General features: G+C 42.9%; 1 protein-coding gene across 1 annotated transcript in view; it reads right to left on the reverse strand.

Moving 5' to 3' along the window:
• Positions 1-13605, reverse strand: part of NLRP9 (NLR family pyrin domain containing 9) — a 35461-nt gene extending 21856 nt beyond the window's left edge. Inside the window, exons 1-3 of the mRNA XM_054465692.2 lie at positions 13298-13605; positions 7216-8767; positions 5007-5168 (exon numbers count right to left, since the gene is read on the reverse strand). Coding sequence (XP_054321667.2) covers positions 5007-5168; positions 7216-8767; positions 13298-13577 — 1994 coding nt within the window. The 5' untranslated portion in view covers positions 13578-13605. The remainder of the gene's footprint in view (positions 1-5006; positions 5169-7215; positions 8768-13297) is intronic.
• Positions 13606-16295: the final 2690 nt, after the last annotated feature.

Genomic DNA, 16295 nt, shown 5'->3' on the forward strand with positions numbered 1-16295 from the left:
AGCCTGGCCAACAAGGCAAAACCCTGTCTCTACTAAAAATACAAAAAATTAGCTGGGCATGGTGGTGCATGCCTGTAATCCCAGCCACTCAAGAGGCTGAGGTAGGAAAATCACTTGAACCCAGGAGGCGGAGGTTGCAGTGAGCCGAGATCATGCCACTGCACTCCAGCCTGGGCAACAAGGGTGAAACTCTACCTCAAAAAAAAGAAATTAGCATTTATTGTAATGCCTGGAACATGGTCAATTCATGTTGGCTTTTATTTTAATATCTACATGTATATGCCATATATGTGTATTTATAAACCAAATACGTAACTACAAACCAAATATGTATCTATAAACCAGATAAGTACATATTTATTTACCAGATAAATACAAGACCAGAATATGTACTTACAATCCAGACAAAATTTATGTATAAACCATATATATATATGTATTTATTAGCCTGATAAATGTGTATTTACAAACCAGACACATAAGAATAAATACATGACACACAGAACTTGCTCTATGTGACTCCTGGCATTACAGCAGATGAGCGCACCCTGATTTCTCTCCTAGTCAACTTTAAGAAATGACAGAGAATTTTAAAAGTAAATATTTTTACCATGCTCAAAAACTAGAATGGAAATTTTGAGTAGGCCAGAATCAAAAGACAGATAACGGCAGACCACAGAGGCGAACGGCAGGCTGAAGGAACTGTGGGGATTGTGGGCAGAGTGATCCCCTAAATGTCTGAGTGACACCCAGGTACCACCTGCCCGGAGATAAAGGAAGCCAGGAGCTGGTGACAGGGCGGTCAGATGTACAGGGATCTGTGCGGTGAGGGTGAGCAGAGCCTGACTCACTAACAGGTGGAAGAGCTACCACAGGAAGACAGGGAATCCAGGCTGGACACGGTGACTCACGCCTGTAATCCCAGCACTTTGGGAGGCTGAGGTGGGTGGATTGCCTGAGCTCAGGAGTTCAAGACCACCCTGGGCAACATGACGAAACCCCGTCTCTACTAAAATACAAAAAATTAGCCGGGCCTGGTGGCGGGCACCTGTAGTCCCAGCTACTGGGGAGGCTGAGGCAGGAGAATTGCTTGAACCCAGGAGGCGGAGGTTGCAGTGAGCCGAGATTGTACCACTGCACTCCAGCCTGGGGGACAGAGCGAGACTGTCTCAGAAAAAAAAAAAAAAAAAAAGAAAAAGAAAAACAGCGAACCCCCTTGATTTCTGGAGACACCTGTGAGAATGGGGGGGTGGGCAAAAAGGACAGGAAGATCTGACCCCCAAGCCACCACACCACATTAATGAAAGCACCGGGATTGGTTAGCTAGGCAGCTGCAGTGAATGCCAACCGTTGGCCAGCAGCAAACAATCGAGTCAACAGACAATATGGTGGGAAAACAGTCACAAAGATGAACATGTAATCAGGAATCATTGCCATTTCAGGATAATGAACCTCATGGAAAAGGGGCAAACTAAAATAGAAGAGTTGATTATGATACCATTTGTTGACTATTTGCCTTGTCAACTTTTTCCTTTTTCGGCACATAAAATGATAAAAAATGCAATTGCTGAGATGAATAAAGAAGCAGAAGCCTGGGCTCATTCCTTCAACTTTGAGTCCAATGCCTCCCCAATGTTAGGGATTAAGGAACGCTGGAGGTATGTGTGTTTGGAACATATTGATCCATCTGTGATTAGTCTGCCCTACATAACCGAAGGAATCAATCTACTTCTCTCAGCCTCTACTGATGCCACTCTGCTTCCAGAAACTATTATCACTTTTTCTCAAGTATAACTTTTCCCTTAACTATGAGGGAAAAAAGTTGATAAAGCAAATAGAACAGGATCTGAACTAACCATTCCATGTGAGTGATGGCAGTTGGATGATACTTCCAATGTTCCCTAAACCCTAACCTTGGGGAGGCATTAGAATCAATGTTGAAGGAATGAGCTCTGGCTTCGGATTCTCCATTTGTCTCAGCAATTGCATTTATCATTCATATACAGAACAGAAAAGAGAAGGAAAAACATGTTTCAATTTCAAGGCATGTGGCTAGATACTTTTGAAGAAAAATGACCAAACTGTCTCTATCATTTCTGGACAACTTGAAATGAATCTAATGATATTTTTACTAGACATTGAACTAAAGGACTTATGTAAAATATCAATGAATTGGGAGGTCAAGGCAGGTGGATCACACGCAGTCAGGAGTTTGAGACCAGCCTGGCCAACATGGTGAAATCCCGTCTCTACTAAAAATACAAAATTAGCCAGGCATGGTGGCGGACACCTGTAATCCCAGCTACTTGGGAGGCTGAGACAGGAGAATCGCTTGAACCTGGGAGGCGGAGGTTGCAGTGAGCTGAGATTGCGCCATTGCACTCCAGCCTGGGTGACAGAGTGAGACTCCGTCTCAAAAAAAGTTTTTTTAAATAAAAGATCAATTATTTATTCTCACTGTCATCAATACTGTGAAGAAGCACTGATGTCCTCATTTTATAACCTAAGGTTCCTAGGAAGGACCTGTACATCTTAATTCATGCCTTCACCCAGGTTTATCCAGATTACTGTTCTTCTGCTTCATGTTGCCGTTGATCTCATCTAAAAATCAATGACTTCTTGTGCTTTGAGACTGAATTTATAAAACAAAAATCAATGACAAATGTCTTAATTGCAAGACCACTAACCACCTCTTCCTTGCTACTATTCCTCACATATCACATTGAAATTCAGATACTGCTCATGCGTTATAATCAAGCCAGTCCCCTACTTTAACATTTTCCAGAAAAAAAAGTTCAGTGAGGTCCACTTTTTACTATCCAGGTGGGATCTTTAGAAATTCTGTTGAGTCAGTTCCTTCACTATTTTCAGCACACATTCATTCTATGGATGTTTAGTGAGCCCCTACAAAGCTTTGTATTTTTCTAGATGCTGAGGATGTGAGGGTAAACACGCATCCCCATCCATCATGGAGGTTTAGTCAACAGAGAAACACTGGGCTCCCCAAGATCACTCCTAGCTTTGGTGACTTGCTAGGAGACCTTGTACGACTTGCAGTACAGTCATACAATGGCTATGATTTATTTCAGCAAAAGGATACAAAGGAAAAACCACCAAGGGGAAAAAGAACATAGGAAAAATCCAGAGAAAACCAGACAAAAGCTTCCAAGAGTCCTCTCCCCGTGGGATCACCAGGACACCAGGACACAATAAATTCCTCCAGCAACAAAATGCGAGAACACATGTGAAGTGTCATCTACTGGGGAAGCTCATTAAGGACTCAATGTCCATGGTTTTTACTGGGGCTTGTCATATAGGCACCCTCTGCCTAGCATGAGCCAAAATTCAAAACTCACTGAAGGAAATCAGACATTCAGTATAAACCACAGTGTCAGTACAGTTTAGAAACAGTGAACCATTCTTATCAGTTAGGTTGGTGGAAACTCTCCCAAAGTCCAAGTTTCAAGACATCAGCCAGGCCGGGTGCGGTGGCTCACGTCTGTAATCCCAGCACTTTGGGAGGCTGAGGCAGGCGGATCACAAGGCCAGGAGTTTGAGACCAGCCTGGCCAACATGATGAAATCCTGTCTCTACTAATACAAAAACTAGCCAGGCGTCGTGGTGCGTGCCTGTAATCCCAGCTACTCAGGAGGCTGAGGCAGGAGAATCACTTGAACCCAGGAGGTGGAGGTTGCGGTGAGCTGAGATCATTCCATTGCACTCCAGCCTGGGCAACAAGAGCAAAACTCCGTCTCAAAACAACAACAACAACAAAACAAAAACAAAAACAAAAAAGACATCAGCCAAGGACCAACTTAGCAAACAGGCCTTTCTCGAGACAGCAGTCTTAACGTCTGCTATGTTAACTTTTTTCTGCACAAATATGTGGGCCAATAATTCAATGCAATAACTCTTACCAAAAAGATGTATAAGGTGCTTTGGGAGCATAGCAAGTCTTCCGTGATGACATGACTTTTCAAGCTGAAAGAAGACTTAAATTTAACCTGAAAGCAGTAAGTTTGCTTATAGGGGTGAAGAGAACAGCATGGCCCAGGCAAATCAAGATAAGTAAAATATCAGGGAACAACTGTGTTTCTATCCTCTCATACATTATCTGTATAAAAGTAATAACAAACACTTTATTAGGATTAAAAGAAACTGAAGAAAATATTGCACATCAGCACTGTTTTATGAATGCTACCTATATTATGCTTATCTTATTTATTTATTTATTTATTTTATTTATTTTTTTTTACAAATTTAAGGCTATTTTTCTGTCTGTCCTCAGCACTCTTCCTTTCTCACCTGAGAAACATCTATTCTCCATCCACCCACATCCAAGCAAAGGTCACCCCTAACCAGGACTGCTCGCTCTCTGGTCCTCCAACTAGATTTCATTTTACATGTCACTACATTTTTTTTAAATTATACTTTAAGTTCCAGGGTGCATGTGTACAACGTGCAGGTTTGTTACATATGTATACATGTGCCATGTTGGTGTGCTGCACCCATGAACTCGTCATTTACATTAGGTATATCTCCTAATGCTATCCCTCCCCCCTCCCCCCACCCCACAACAGGCCCCAGGGTGTGATGTTCCCCTTCCTGTGTCCATGTGTTCTCATTGTTCAATTCCCACCTATGAGTGAGAACATGCGTTGTTTGGTTTTTTGTCCTTGCGATAGTTTGCTGAGAATGATGGTTTCCAGCTTCATCCATGTTCCTACAAAGGACATGAACTCATCCTTTTTTATGGCTGCATAGTATTCCATGGTGTATATGTGCCACATTTGCTTAATCCAGTCTATCAGTGATGGACATTTGGGTTGGTTCCAAGTCTTTGCTATTGTGAATAATGCCGCAATAAACATACATGTACGTGTCACTACATTTAACACACTGGCTTGCAGCTCTGCATTTATGCATTGGTCTTCTTCCAAAAAGGCCACAGTAGAGAGAAGGAAACTCTGCCATTTGCTTAAAGGACAGGTTAACATCAAACTTACATGAGTTTCCGGAGTTTACAAACAGGCTGAGCCAGCGCTTTGCAAAGAATCGCCAGGGAGGCATCATCGAGGCTGGTATTTTCCATGTCTAAAATCTGGAAGTTCTTGTTGGTAATGAACATTGAGCAAAGCTCCCGCCAGTAGACGAGCTTCTCATTGTAACTATGAGAGAACAAAGATCGTGATTCTCCAGTGGCTAAACTCAATTCAAGACATTCTCAAAACAGGTCGAGCACCATTTCCAAAGCCCCTCAAAGCTGACAGACATCCAGGCCTGAACAGGGAGAAGGTCAGCCAAGTAAATGGAGCCAACATGACATAATAGTTAGAAAGTAGGCCCTGGCCAGGTAGAGTGGCTCAAGCCTGTAACTCCAGCACTTTGGGAGGCCAAGGCAAGATAATCGCTTGAGCTTAGGAGTTTGAGAATGGCCTCGGCAACATAGCAAAACTCCATCTCTATTAAAAATTTAAAAAATTAGACAGGTGTGGTGGCATACACCTGTAGTCCCAGCTATTTGGAGGCTGAGGTGGGAGGATCACTTGAACCCAGGAGTACAAGACTAAAGTGAGCTATGATCATGCCACTGCACTAAGCTAGGGAAACAGAGCTAGACCCTGTCTCGAACAAAAAAAAAAAAAAAAAAAAAAAAAAAAAGGAGCACTATTTACAATAGCAAAGACATGGAATCAACCTAAATGCCCATCAATGATAGACTGGATAAAGAAAATGTGGTACATATACATCATGGAATACTATGTAGCCATGAAAAGGAACAAGATCATGTCCTTTGCAAGGACATGGATGGAGCGGGAGGCCATTATCCTTAGCAAACGAATGCAGGGACAGAAAACCAAATATCACATGTTCTCACTTATAAGTAGGAGCTGACTGATGAGAACACATGGACACAGGGAGGGGAACAACACACACTGGGGCCTGTTGGAGTGTGGGGCTTGGGAGGAGGGAGAGCATCAGGAAGAATAGCTAGTGGATATCGGGCTTGATACCTGGGTGATGGGATGATCTGCCCAGCAAATCACCATGACACACGCTTACCTATGTCACAAACCTGCACATCCTGCACATGTACCCCTGAACTTAAAAGTTGGAAATAAAAAAAAGAAAGTGGATCCTGAGACAAGAGTAATTGATTGGAATCAAACTCTTGTGTAAACATTTAGTAACTATGTGACCCTGGACAAGCTATTCAACCTTATTCTGCTTCATTTCCTCCTCTTTTAGATGAGAATACTTGATTGTTCTGTGAACAAGGGTTATTTGGTGAGCCCTCAGTGAACAGGGAACTGTATCCAAAAATGTTATCATGAACAGCAGCATGTATCTGAGAGCTAACGTATGAGCTGGTAACCTGAACCCAATGGAAGAATACAAGGCAAAATCAGCGGAGGGAAAAGGCATATGGAAGAAATGCAGAGGAAACAAGGTACGAACTTCCAGGAGTCCCCTGTCAGTGGGGTCACTGGGGGATACTGCACAAGCTATGGAGGGGGAAAAAAAAAGCACAGTCTGACAACAATAAAAATGGTGGAAAAAAAAAAAAAAGAAGGAAAGGAAAGAAAGAGAAAAAGAAAGAGAAAGAAAGAGGAAGGAACGGAGGGAGGGAGGGAGGAAGCAAGCAAGGCCAGGCGCGGTGGCTTATGCTTGTAATCCTAGCACTTTGGGAGGCCGAGATGGGTGGATCACCTGAGTTCAGGAGTTCAAGACCAGCCTGGCTAACATGGTAAAACCCTGTCTCTACCAAAAATACAAAAATTAGCCGGGCATGGTGGCGGGCACCTGTAATCCCAGCTACTTGGGAAGCTGAGGCAGGAGAGTCGCTTGAACCTGGGAGGCGGAGGTTGCAGTAGGCCGAGATCATGCCACTGCACACCAGCCTGGGTGATAGAGCAAGACTCTGTCTCAAAAAAAAAAAAAAAAAAAAAAAAAAAAGTCCTGCTAGCCGCCTCTTAATCTCACATGGGCCCTATGAAGTAGATAAAACTTTTACTTCTCTTTATACAAATGGAAAAAGTTCAAGAAGTTGCAGCTCATGATCCCACAGCAGTGCCAAGGCTCCAAAGGAAGCCTTTCTGACTCCAACCTCCATGCTTTTAAGCACAGTGGCATAAGGCCCATGAAATACCCACAGGCCACTAGAGCAAACTCCAAGCGTAGTGCGTGGCGCAGGGGATTAATAGAAAGACTCACTCTGAGATGCATCCTGAGTCATCTGGAAAGATATTCTCCACACACATGCGAAGTGTCGTTAAATGTCGACAATGCTTCAGGCAGAATGAAGCTATTACCAAATGTTCTATGTTACCAATATAAATGAAAACTTCTTCAAAGAAATTCATCACTTTGGTTACAAATTCTTTTTCCTGAGTTTCAAACAAACCAATGAATAGTTCCTGGAAACCTATGGCTTCCCTATCAGCTTCACATTGACTTAAACTTTCAAGGCATTGGGTTATTTCCTGCTTTAGGTCTTTTGACAGTGGAAAACCAAAGGAGGTCTCCAGCATGCTGACAATTTCTTCTGTTGAAATTCCAAACATGAATATCCCCACCTGGGTCAAGAGGGTTTGAGGCTGAACCACACTTGCTCTTACAAGCTGGGTTATGCTTCCAATGGCCGGGTTAGGATCGTCTTTGGGTCGTTTGAGCAAATAAAACATGGCGGCACAAAACTCTTGGATACACAGATGGATGAAGGCAAAACAGTCCCCTCTCCTTTGGAGGAGTCTCATATCCACCCACATCAAGCCCTCAGACTCAGATAACCCATTCCTCCGGAGATCCCCATGGGAAAAGACAAACGTATATGTCCAAATTCCCTCCGCAGCCAAAGCACACAGGCTTTTTAGTCGGGCTCTGTTCACCTTAGGTGGAAAACTCTGACTTCCTGCTCTGAATACAGTTGTTAAAAAGGATGCATATAAAGAGGTGGTGTTTTGGGAGTTTATTTCAAGGTCTTCTCCCCTCTCTATTCTCTGTTTCACGCAAGTACAGACCAACCAGCATATAAAGGGATTATGGCACAAGATAAACAGCGGCCCACTATCTCTCACAAAATTGAAGACTTTTAGGGCTTTGCTCTTCTCACCAAAGAAGTAGGAGAAATACGACTTCTTTTCAGATTCAGTGAATCCTAAGAGCTTTATGAGTTTTGGATGCCGCAACATAAAATAGTGTTTTTGCATAGCCAGTTTTCCTAATGCAATAAGCAGAGAGGATTCTGGGAGCATCTTTTTTTGCAACAAACTGCTCAGGATAATTGGCATTGGCTGCCGCTGCCTCCAGTCATCGCTCAAGTCAGCCTTAAGTTGCAAGTTAAACTTCAGTTGCTCAAAGCCATCCATGATGAATAGAATTCTCTCTGGCACGGAAAAAATGTCTTCGATCTTCTCTGAAGACTCAGGCCAGTCCCTAGAGAGCAGCTCCAGTAAGCTGGTCTCTGCGACACCGTTCATTTCATAGACATTGAGGAAAAACACAAATGTGAACCTATCCTTCCATAAGTTTCCCTCTGCCCAGTCCAACATCACTTTTCTTAAAAGGGTTGTTTTTCCAATTCCATCAGGACCTTCCAGGACCACAGTGTGTCGTCTAGCCGCGGCAGTATATGCGTCATTCAATTCTTTAGACTCATTTTTCATGGTTTCTTTGTAGAAATGCTCAGGGACATGAAGACAGGTTTCCTTCTCCCATATGAGTTGAAATTTTTCCTTCATATGCTTTCTGTATGGGTTTAGCTTATCTGTGTTAATGAGAACAGGATATAAGATAGGTAAAAATGCACTCATTCTTTCATACTTCTGAGAACTGTAAACCAAAAATAAAATTCTAATACTCGCCAGCCATCTGAAGCCAGGGTGCTTTTAAAATTTAACCTGAGAGACTGGTTCACGCCATGATGGGAAGTGGGGGTCAGACATACTTCATTATACATCTCCATTAACATGAACACAGGCTTTAAGTCTGATAAGAAACATTTTACAACCTATTCTCTCTGAAGGCTTCCTCTGCAAATAACGATGTGGATCTCCATAATCCTTTATCTTAACCCAGACATTTCCTTTATTTTGATCCCGGGTCTTTAGATAAACTCAACCAATTGTCAACCAGATTTTTTTTTTTTTTTTTTGAAATGGAGTCTTGCTCTGTCGCCCAGGCTGGAGTGCAGTGGCGCCATCTCGGCTCACTGCAAGCTCCGCCTCCTGGGTTCACGCCATTCTCCTGCCTCAGCTTTCCGAGTAGCTGGGACTACAGGCACCCGCCACCATGCCTGGTTAATTTTTTTGTATTTTTAGTAGAGACAGAGTTTCACCATGTTAGCCAGGATGGTCTTGATCTCCTGATCTCATGATCCACCCACCTCGGCCTCCCAAAGTGCTGGGATTACAGGTGTGAACCACCGTGCCCGGCCGTCAACCAGTACGTGCCTGTGGTCCCACCTACTCAGGAAGTTGAGGCACAAGAATTGCTTGAACCTAGGAGGCGGAGATTGCAATAAGCCAACATTACACTACTGCACTCGAGCCTGGGCAACAGCCTGACACTCTATCTCAGAAAAAAAAAAAAAAAAAAAAAAGAATTTTACTATATCAATTGTTTCCAAAATTGGTCTTGTCTATATAACCTTCCCCTAATTTCTGCATTCTCTTTAAACTGATGATAGCAGGTCACCTATCAGCAAAGTACACATATATATACACACATATATACACACACATATATACATATATACACACACACATATATACATATATATGCACACATATATATACACACATACACACACACACACACACACACTCATATATATATATATATTTTGAGATGGACTCCCGCTCTTGTCCCCAGGCTGGAGTGAGATGGTGCCATCTCAGCTCACTGCAACCTCCGCCTCCTGGGTTCAAGCGATTCTTCTGCCTCAGCCTCCCAAGTAGCTGGGATTACAGGTGCCTGCCACCACGCCCGGCTAATTTTTGTATTTTTAGTAGATACAGGGTCTCACTATGTTGGCCAGGCTGGTCTTGAACTCTTGACCTCAGGTGATCTGCCCGCCTTGGCCTCCCAAAGTGCTGGGATTACAGGCGTCAGCCACCATGCCCAGCCACAAAATACATATTTTATGCAAAGTTTATCTAATGAGTGATGAGAAATGGGGAAGGGAGAAGAATTAAAATCCTGTTCACAATCTGAGTTTTCAAATTTCAGAAAAATTTTGAGTCTTGGGAAGGGACTGAATGGAAGTAGACTGCAAAGGGGCCCTACAGTCGCTCACAGGAAGGCAGGGACGGTTCCACCGATGGTCTGTGTTCTCCTTGCACACTCGTCTGTGGACATCACAGGAGGGAACAGCATCCACTTTATTCTCTGCTATATCCCTTTAACACTGCTGCACAGGAGTTATTCTAGTCTCTGAGCAGTGACTGACTTCGTACAAAATTAATATTGTAAAACTGTCTTGAATTTAAAACATACATGCTAGGCACAGTGGCTCATGCCAGTAATCCCAGCACTTTGGGAGTGCTGAGGCAGGAGGAGCACTTGAGGCCCAGAGTTCAAGACCAGCTTGGCCAACATAGTGAGACTCCATCTCTATTAAAAAATTAAATTAAAAAAAAATGCAGATAAAGAGAAAGGAAATAAGGCCATTCCAAAATGCCATCAATGTATGTAATCATGGCTCATAGCTTGATCTGTGTCTGTATTACTCTACATTTTTCTTCTGCCCTATTTTTCTCTCTGCAGTAGAATTATACTGTATATACTATTTTCAAACATGGTTTTTGACTGAAAAATATATTATGGACATCTTTCTAAATTCATGCACATTTTTCATCATAAAACACTATGCTATTTATTAAATTTTTTTTTTTTTTTGAGACAGAGTCTCATCACTTTGTGGCCCAGGCTAAAGCGCAGTGGTGTCATCTTGGCTCACTGCAACTTCCACCTCCTGGGTTCTAGTGATTCTCGTGCCTCAGCCTCCCGAGTAGCTGGGATTACAGGCGTGCACCACCACGCCTGGGTAATTTTTGTATTTTTAGTAGACAGAGTCTCACACCATGTTGGCCAGGCTGGTCTCCAACTCCTGACCTTAGGTGATCCGCCCACCTCAGCCTCCCAAAATGCTGGGATTACGGGCATGAGCCACCACGCCTGGCAAAACACTATGCTATTTAATTGAATGGATTTATCATTATATTATTCACTTTCTATATTTGCCCACAGTAAACATTTGCTGACATCCAAGGTTTTTTTTGAGACAAAATTCATAAGCAAGGTTATTTAAAACTGATGATTCACGCCTGTCATCCCAGCACTTTGGGAGGCTGAGGTGAGCGGATCATGAGGTCAGGAGATCGAGACCATCCTGGCTAACATGGTGAGACCCCGTCTCTACTAAAAATACAAAAAATTACCCGGGCGTGGTGGCAGGCGCCTGTAGTCCCAGCTACTTGGGAGGCTGAGGCAGGGGAATGGTGGGAACCCGGGAGGCAGAGCTTCCAGTGAGCTGAGATCACGCCACCGCACTCCAGCCTGGGCGACAGAGCGAGACTCCATCTCAAAAAAAAAAAAATTCATGTCATGTCTTAGAGATTTTTATAACATTTAGGACCTCAGTGTCTCAAGTTGAGAAACTCTCAGTTCAGACACTGACTCGGTCATTTTTTCATCTGCCAACATAGAACATTAATCAGCAGAAAAGTCAAAGACACGAACCACACAGATAAAGAAAACTGGCACACACCTGTAATCACAGCACTTTGGGAAGCCCAGGCAGGAGGATCACCTGAGGTCAGGAGTTCAAGACCAGCCTGACCAACATGGTGATACCCTGTCTCTACTAAAAATACAAAAATTAGCTGGGCGTGGTGGTGCATGCCTGTAATCCCAGCTACTCAGGAGGCTGAGGCAGGAGAATCGCTGAACCTGGGAGGCAGAAGTTGCAGTGAACCGAGATCATGCCACTGCCCTCCAACCTGGGCAACAGAGCAAGACTCTGTCTCAAAAAAAACAAAAACAAAAGCAAAAACAAAAAACCCAAAAAACTAACACAGCAAGCAACTCCAAACCAAATAAAATACCCTCAAGCATGTGGGGATACGAAATAAGGTCTCAAATTAGAATTACCAACACAAAGAAGAAACATGAACAAAACAGAAGTAAATGTAACAGAAGTTGATTGAACTCAAAAGTAAAGGGAGAAGATAACAATCATCAGAAACAAACACTAATTACTAGATACCTAATAGGGAATATATTTAGTTTTTCCTAAGTATCCCCCCAGAGGAGGGTGTAGACCCCATCAATGAGTCCAGCAGAACTGGTTTGGAGTCAGATCTGTCACTTTTGGAAAAGTCATGTAACACATGGGAACACTGTTTTGTCCAGTTTTCTCACTTGTAAACCTTTCCTGGGTTGTGATGAGAATGAAAAGACATTATGCAGAAAGAGTGCTTCCAGGACGTGAGGACAACCTGGCTGTGATGTCTGTCACCCCATTGATCGCCCCAGGGCTAATTCGGCTGATGTGGCCAGCTGGGTGGGTGTCCACTTCCTCCCTCACTGCTCCATATGCGTCCGTTCTGAAGGTCTGCCGTGGGTGAAAGATGATGACAACCTTCGCCCATAGAGGAAGGTCCTTCCGTCATGGGCAGAAGAGAAGCTGTGCTCCCCTACTAGAACCTCCAAAAAAGCTTGCAGGAATGCTTCCTGTAGTACCCGGGACATACACTGTCTGTGATTGTCTTAAATATTAAGATTCTACCTACTGCTTGGTACATGTCTGGTCAAAAAGGACAGGCAGTTAGGCATGGTGGCTCACTCCTGTAATCCCAGCACTTTGGGAGGCCTAGGCAGGCAGATCACTTGAGCGTGGGAGTTCAAGACCAGCCTGAGCAACATGGCAAGACCCTGTTTCTTAAAAAAAAAAGAAGACAGGAAACTGCTATACTAGAATTCCATCTCAGTAGACCTGGCAATGCAGACACTAACTGGTCACTCATCTCCTATAACAACAATGACTCCACTTGGGGTGGAAAAATGGGAAGACGCTCCTTAGGTGAACGGTTGATATAAGGACGCTGTCTGTCCCCAGTTCATCACTGGCCCACATATGAACAGCCCTGGCCTGCAATTCTTTTCCTGCCTTCAACTCTCACCTTGACCTACACACATTCTCATCTGATGGAGGCGGTAGCCACTCATTCAGCAATGATATCACCTTGTTCCCAGGCTTCCCCCATGGGTCCTCGCCCCTTCATCCAGCACTTACTTCTCATCTCTTCCTGAGCCTTTGTCCAGAGATCTTTCCTATTGATCTGTAGAAACAGATTCAGTGTCACTTCCCATGCCTGCTTTCCCGGGTAATGTTTGTCCAACAGCTTTGCTACATCTTCTTTGGAGGCCTTCTTCAGCTCAGCCCAGGGGATTGGCTTGAGTTCAAATTTCTCCAAAGGTTGTTTGAGGAGCTCCTTAAATTTCCAAAACTCTTCCTTTCTGAGCTCCTTCAGATACCACAACAAGCCAAAATCCGAAAAAAAAGATTCTGCCATATCGCCCCAGGATTGTGAACTCAGGTGTCTCCAGAGGGAAAAGAAAGATCCTCAAAAATAAAGAATAAATGATACCTGGAAAAGAATGATATGATTACAGAGTTAAGTTTCAGCAGCCGAAAGCAGCTCAGAATTATTGATATCATCATGCGTAGCTTGCACCAAACATCATCTAGGGAAGAAGCTTCATCTTTTTCCAAACAAATGCATGTGAATGGTAGAGTTGACTGCCACTTATGTGTCTTGTTTTTGTCTGACATAAATGATGCTTCCAGGAACAAGCGTTTTTGTGTAGTTTGCTGCACATAAGCACACATTTCTCTAGATTTATAAATTATAGGTCAAATAGAAAACACAGGTCACCATGTTTGCTACATAACACTCAACGGTTTTCCCTTATGTATATAATAACTGACATTCCTACCAGCGTTCTATGAGTTTGTTTGCTCTATAGACCTTCCCATGCTTAGTATAGTCTAATCCAATTTTGATAATGAAAAAAATGAGCTGATATTAAAATTACAGATGATCACATTCAGGAAGACGAAAATAAAGGAAGAGGATATAAAAGCAAATTTAGATTTTTTTTTTTGTCTTGTTTGGTGGTATATGCCTTCTTTTTTTTTTTTTTTTTTTTTTTGAGACAGAGTCTCGCTCTGTTGCCCAGGCTGGAGTGAGTGCAGTGGCGTGATCTCGGCTCACTGCAAGCTCCGCCTCCCGGGTTCACGCCATTCTCCTGCCTCAGCCTCCCGAGTAGCTGGGACTACAGGTGCCTGCCACCATGCCTGGCTAATTTTTTGTAGTTTTAGTAGAGATGGGGTTTCACCGTGTTAGCCAAGATGGTCTCGATGTCCTGACCTCGTGATCCACCCACCTCGGCCTCCCAAAGTGCTGGGATTACAGGTGTGAGCCACCGCACCTGGCCGGTATATGCCTTCTTATTGCAGTATATAAGGAAAAAGTTAGATTTACTATAGGTTAGCATCTGCAGACAACTCAGACAGAAACAGAGTAGTGAACTTTCCCACTTTTATAAACCCTGCAGATAATCATTGCAATTCAACAAAAGACAAGAAATGAAGTAGAAATATATGCTAGACAAAATAAGACAGGTGGCAAAAATAATACCAAATATATATATATATGTATTTTGAGATGGAGTTTCACTCTTGTTGCCCAGACTAGAATGCAATGGTATGACCTCAGCTCACTGCAACCTCTGCCTCCCAGGTTCAAGTGATTCTCCTGCCTCGTCCTCCCAAGTAGCTGGGATTACAGGCACCTGCCACCATGCCCGGCTAATTTTTTTTTTTTTTTTTTGTATTTTTAGTAGAGACAGAGTTTCACCATGTTGGCCAGGCTGGTCTCGAACTCCTGACCTCAGGTGATCCACCTGCGTCAGCCTCCCAAAGTGCTGGGATTACAGGCTTGAGCCGCTGTGCCCAGCCTAAATATAATTTTAACACATATGAATGAAATAAAATTGCTCACTAATATATAGACTCACATTGGATAAATAAAAATCCTGCTATATGTTGTTTATAAGAGAATCCTAGAAAATACACAGAAAAGTAAAATAGAAGAAGGAAAAGCCTGGCAAATTCTCACCCAACAAAGTATTAATAGTATAAAATATCAGCACTGAAAAACACTCAAGCTAGAAAGCACTAAATGGACTAAGAGTTTATTTATTTATTTATTTATTTTTTATTTATTATTATTATACTTTAGGTTTTAGGGTACATGTGCGCAATGTGCAGGTAAGTTACATATGTATACATGTGCCATGCTGGTGCACTGCACCCACTAACTCGTCATCTAGCATTAGGTATATCTCCCAATGCTATCCCTCCCCCCTCCCCCCACCCCACAACAGTCCCCAGAGTGTGATGATCCCCTTCCTGTGTCCACGTGTTCTCATTGTTCAATTCCCACCTATGAGTGAGAATATGCGGTGTTTGGTTTTTTATTCTTGCGATAGTTTACTGAGAATGATGATTTCCAATTTCATCCATGTCCCTACAAAGGACATGAACTCATCATTTTTTATGGCTGCATAGTATTCCATGGTGTATATGTGCCACATTTTCTTAATTCAGTCTATCATTGTTGGACATTTGGGTTGGTTCCAAGTCTTTGCTATTGTGAATAATGCCGCAATAAACATACGTGTGCATGTGTCTTTATAGCAGCATGATTTATAGTCCTTTAGGTATATACCCAGTAATGGGATGGCTGGGTCAAATGGAATTTCTAGTTCTAGATCCCTGAGGAATCACCACACTGACTTCCACAATGGTTGAACTAGTTTACAGTCCCACCAACAGTGTAAAAGTCTTCCTATTTCTCCACATCCTCTCCAGCACCTGTTGTTTCCTGACTTTTTAATGATTGCCATTCTAACTGGTGTGAGATGGTATCTCACTGTGGTTTTGATTTGCATTTCTCTGATGGCCAGTGATGGTGAGCATTTTTTCATGTGTTTTTTGGCTGCATAAATGTCTTCTTTTGAGAAGTGTCTGTTCATTGGACTAAGAATTTTTGAACACCAAGATTCAGTTCCCCAAGATCTAGAACTCATGAGCATATGTGCACCTGAAAATATCACTTCACACACAAGGAGATGATGACAAATACAATATCATTGTATCTGAGCTAATATACCTTTCAGATAATTACAAAAGATTAGCAAAGATTACATACCACCTATGGCCACAC

The sequence above is a fragment of the Pongo pygmaeus genome, chromosome 20, assembly GCF_028885625.2.
Source record: "Pongo pygmaeus isolate AG05252 chromosome 20, NHGRI_mPonPyg2-v2.0_pri, whole genome shotgun sequence".
Lineage (NCBI taxonomy): Eukaryota > Metazoa > Chordata > Mammalia > Primates > Hominidae > Pongo > Pongo pygmaeus.